The sequence below is a fragment of the Galeopterus variegatus genome, unplaced genomic scaffold, assembly GCF_000696425.1.
Source record: "Galeopterus variegatus unplaced genomic scaffold, G_variegatus-3.0.2 Scaffold476, whole genome shotgun sequence".
Taxonomy (NCBI): Eukaryota; Metazoa; Chordata; class Mammalia; order Dermoptera; family Cynocephalidae; genus Galeopterus; species Galeopterus variegatus.
The window spans coordinates 195,314-200,417 of NW_007726587.1; the positions used below are offsets into that span (position 1 = coordinate 195,314).

The 5,104-nt window shown below is 35.7% G+C and overlaps 1 protein-coding gene across 1 annotated transcript in view; it reads right to left on the reverse strand.

Moving 5' to 3' along the window:
• Positions 1-490: 490 nt before the first annotated feature.
• Positions 491-5,104, reverse strand: part of DGKH (diacylglycerol kinase, eta) — a 103,676-nt gene continuing 99,062 nt past the window's right edge. The window contains exon 27 of the mRNA XM_008569201.1: positions 491-1,145. Within this exon, the coding sequence (XP_008567423.1) occupies positions 1,056-1,145 (90 nt within the window). The 3' untranslated portion in view covers positions 491-1,055. The remainder of the gene's footprint in view (positions 1,146-5,104) is intronic.

The window sequence follows — 5,104 nt, forward strand, 5'->3', positions numbered from 1 at the left end:
TGGTATACAAACCTCAGTTGAGACCTTGGAGAATTCCTGGATGTCAACAGTCTACTATATTAGAAATTCAAACAGAACATTAAATCACTATTAAATTGAAATGAAAAAATGGGAACAAAATGTGGACATTTTAGTTTGGAAAGCTGTAAGAAATTTTGTTAAGCAATGGAGAATGTAATTTTATGAAAATACCCCCCAAATTTTCTTACTGTGTACACTTGCTTATGATAGGTTAAAATAAAATTGACTTGCATAAGATGTATATCATTTGTTGATTATGGCACAGACACATATTCACAAAATCTTCGGTATATAATATTTATGCAAAATCCACATTAAAAAAAGAGAAAAGTGCAGTGCCTTTAGCCAACAAAAAGGTACTTGAGTAGCAATAAATTAAATTCCATTAAAACTGACATTAAAGCTACTAAAGTATTGAAATATTGGATGTGACATGCAAGAAAAAGAAGGAATTCAGGCAGGAACACTGTGCAGTAAGATTTGCATTCATTCATAGTATTTGATGGATTTTAACCACATTCTTTGACCACTGAGTGCTAGGAACCTGAGGTGATACTAATCTAATATTCAAAATACATCTTAATTTTTATCTCATTTTCCTAACCAAGGATTTTAAGGAAGAAGCCAATGCCTCCAATAATGAAACCTAGAAAATTTTAGCCACATATTATTATGTGATTACACAGTAAGAACTTTCCAACACAACAAATTTAAGGAAAGGTAACATTTTGCAATCCCTCCTTTTAGACAATGCAATCATCTCAGATTCCTCCTACTTATTTACTGTTGTGACCATATTTGAACATGTCAGGTTTGTACAATAAGAAAATGGCTTTGTGAAATGTATTTTTTGGCACAAAAATATTTTCTAATACCTCAAATCAAAATTTTCATCCACAGCAAATAGCAAGCTATAGAGGTGTTTCAGTGGTGCTCACTTGTCTATGCCGAAAACTACAAGAACAGCCAACTGCTTCCAAGCACTTTGTATTATGTAGCAATTACTTCTCTTCCCAGGAATAGCACCAATATGATTACACCTCAGACTGGGGAGTGCTCCGTCCAAGCTCTTTAATTCCCTGGAGAATTCGCTTCATATGGCCCACTTTCGGTATCCCCAGGTCCTAGAAAAAAAAAGAAAAAAAGGTAGAAGGAAATTTAAAAAACGAAAGAAAGACGACAAAGAAGTTTATTCATATGAGAAAACTAGGGATTAAATATTTAATCAGCAAGTAACATAATTAGCATTTAGTTCATTCATTTTAGTTTATATTCAATAGTTTGGAAAGTAAAAGCTAGAAAAATGAATTAATAAAACAAAAATAAACCAACACTGAAAAATTACCAACTGTAAGAAATCGCTCTACACAAACTGTGACATTCTTGTATATTATACAAAGTGGCAGTTCTCTAAGAGTTAAAACTAATTTAGTTTCTCCTTTATTTTATTCCATTTTTTTGAGACAGGCCCGTTTGGTATCTCTGAGAAAAATGATGTATGACACCAGTGTATCCGCAATTATTCCTAAGGCAAAATATTAAATTTAAAAATGAGGCCTAGAGGAAGATACCAGTGCCCACTACCTAAATTTGGAATGTAAATGCATTTGCAGTTGCATTAGGAGTCTTTGATTTGAGTGGATATTTAACTAAATATCCTTTATATTTTTTAAAGCATCTGTGTAAAGAATTACTTAAACATAATTATCTGTTTTTGTTGTTGCTTTCCCTCAAACGACTATTGGCTTTTTTCCCTGCACAATTATTCTTCCTGTCTCTTAAATATATATCTTTCTCTAAGTGCCAAGAATTCTGCTTCAAGATAGCCAGAAGAGAGGATCTTGAATGTTATAACCACAAAGAAATGATAAATGTTTAGGTGACAGATATGCAAAGTATTCTGATTGGATCATCATACAATATATGCATGTACTGAAACAGCAAACTGTACCCCATAAACATGTAGAATAAAAAAGTGAAATAAAACATTTTTAAAAAATTTAAAAAATTAAAGAATTCAGTATTTAACTTTCAGAAATGGAGGATGACTGCCCAGTGTGTCTAGCAGGTACTTGGCAAATACTTGTTGCAGGAATGTATGAAACCCATTGAAGGTAGCTATAATATTCACTATCTGAAAAAATAAAAGTGTTAAGGTCTCCAAACTCTACCATTTCTTTAAGCGCAATAGGTATACTCAGTTTGCTAATATGTGAAGGCAGACAACCTCTTCACATAACAGAGTTTGAGATATTTAAAAATGATTAAAAGATGACTTCCAAAGCAGACTAAAAAACGGGGCTATAAGATACCACAAGATTATTCATCCAAGAAGATAAAGATTCAAAATATCCACACTGTATAACAGAGTTTGAGATATTTAAAAATGATTAAAAGATGACTTCCAAAGCAGACTAAAAAACAGGGCTATAAGATACCACAAGATTATTCATCCAAGAAGATAAAGATTCAAAATATCCACACTGTTTTTTTTTAAATTAAGAGCATTATTTATTTTTAAACTTTAAAATGAATACATTGAACTGGTTTAGGTCTACACACTCTCTCTCTTTCCCTTGTACTTTACGAGCTCTTTCAGTTCAACAGCAACAATGCTACTGACGATTTTAAATCCTTCTGGAAATACTCTTCCCAAAGCCAGTGCTATTTTCAAGCTTGAGATAATTTCAGGGTAACATTTTTATAATATTTAGCTGACCCCCCCACCCCAATTTTTCTCATACAACACCAGGACATCCAAAATTAGTCCTAAGGCAACCATACAGTTCCTAACTATGTGCTAAAAAGCAAGGCCAAATCCTAGAGGAAGATACCAGTACCTATTACCTAAATTTGGAATGTAAATACATTTACAGTCACATTCAGATTTTTTTATTTGAGTGGAATGTTTAAATATTCTCTACACTTTGTGGTAACATAGGTATCTGATTATAAAATATACTTAAATATTAAATATCTTATTTTAGGTCATACATACACTCTATTCTCAAGAATGAAACTTTCTTTGGGAGAGGTAGACTACTCAGAAATAATATTTTGATGTAATGAGATGAATGTTTTCCATAGAGTTACACTAACTTTTTAGCTATATTTCTTTACTTCAGATTGAATTCAATACTTTTATGTCTTCTGGGGTTTAGGCTGTGATCAAATTATGCTGTGAAATTTGTTACATCTTAATTATTTTTATCATATATCATATATTTTTATCATATATCATTATATATTTATTTTGATCATATTCTTTATTATAGTATTTTTCTTTCTTTGGGTGAATAGGCCTGATTTTGCCCAAGTATGCTTTGTAAATACTCAGTTATCTTTCCAGCCACACACATACAACTTTCCAAGAAAAAAACAAAAAATAAACAAACAATAACCCCCCACCATGTCTTTACCATTTTCTTTGGTATCCCTCACTTTCTCCTACTGTATTCTGGAGGGGAAAATAATGCAGTCAGTTTGCTTCTTCATCTGCTAAAGCACATTAGGAATACTGCCCTCGTCTCAACTTTAGACTGTCACATTTCTACCTAGCTGTTTCAGTGACAGAAAAGTAACACTTGAGCCAAACTCTGAACAGGAGTTAACCAGGTGGAGGAGCATAGCAAAAGAGGGTATATGCCTAAGGTAAGAAAAAATTTAGTATTTTATTTTATTTTTTTGTCCTTTTTGTGACAGGCCTGCACCAGACCGGCCATCCTTATATAGGATCCGAACCCGCGGCGGGAGCGCTGCTGCACTCCCAGCGCCGCACCCTCCCGAGTGCACCACGGGCCCGGCCCAAAAAAATTTAGTATTTTAAAGCAACTAAATAAGGCCAGAGTGGATGGGGCAGTGAGGAGCCAGAAACTCCACAGGAGGTTGAATAAACAGGCAGAACCTGTAGGCCTCCATAAAGATGTGAGTCTTTATTCTCATAGAAATGGGAAGCCACTAAAAGGTTTTAAGCAGAAAAGCAATATACCTGATTGATGATGTTAAAATATCACTCTGGTTGCAATTTGGATAATGGACTAGAAAGACAAAGACAAAGTAGCAGTTGAAAGACCAATTAGGAAGCTACTGACCTTACACAAGCAATACTGGACAGTAGCACAGAGTAGGGTTGAGGAAAGAAGATAAAGAGAAATGAATGGAGATTAAACTCAACATGACTTGGTGATGGGCTTGACGGGTCATGCGGAGATCGATAAAGAACATGCTAAGTATGACTTCGGATTTCTCTGCCTCGAGTACTTGGAGGGCCAGAGGCGTGATTTACTGAGAGCACAGAGCACTGGAGAAAGGGAAGAATGGGTGTGGAATAGGAGATCAAGAGCTTGGTTGGGGCATGTTAAGACTGATATCCCTGTATGATATCCAAGTATCCTAAAACTTCACACAATCCTGAAATTCACGATTGAGATCAGGTAGGACTGGAGAGATAACTTGGGAGTTACTGATATATTCCCAGGCAGTATTTGAAGCAGTGGCAATGGATGAGAGCACCTAGGAAGTAGGTAATCCTTCACCCACATTGAGAGACTTTATTCTGAAGGGTCTGCTCCTTCTGAGAGCTACAACTGCAGAGAATGAGGAGAGATCGATCATTCTTTAGCTTCATGGTTTTGGGCTACAGAAGTCTCTTTTTGTAAACTTTCCTTTTCCCATCCCCCTAAATCCTGTTTTAAAACCAAAGGAGTTAAAAAGGACAATGTTAATACAAATTTCTAAAAGAAAATTTTTAATGGAGAGAATATAATTTGCATTGAAAATAAAAACATAACAGAACAAAAAAGTCCCATGAAAAGCTAAAGGGAAAGTTTACTAAAATAATTCTTAACTGGGCCGAGCCCATGGCGCACTTGGGAGAGTGCGGCACTGGGAGCGCAGCAGCACTCCCGCCCGCAGGTTCAGATCCTATATAGGGATGGCCGCTGCACTCACTGGCTGAGCACGGTGCAGCTGGTCTCAAAAAAAAAAAAATTCTTGGGCTGGCCTGGTGGCGCACTGGATAAATGCGCTGCTTGGGAAGCGCGGCGGCGCTCCCGCCCGAGGGTTCAGATCCCACATACAGACC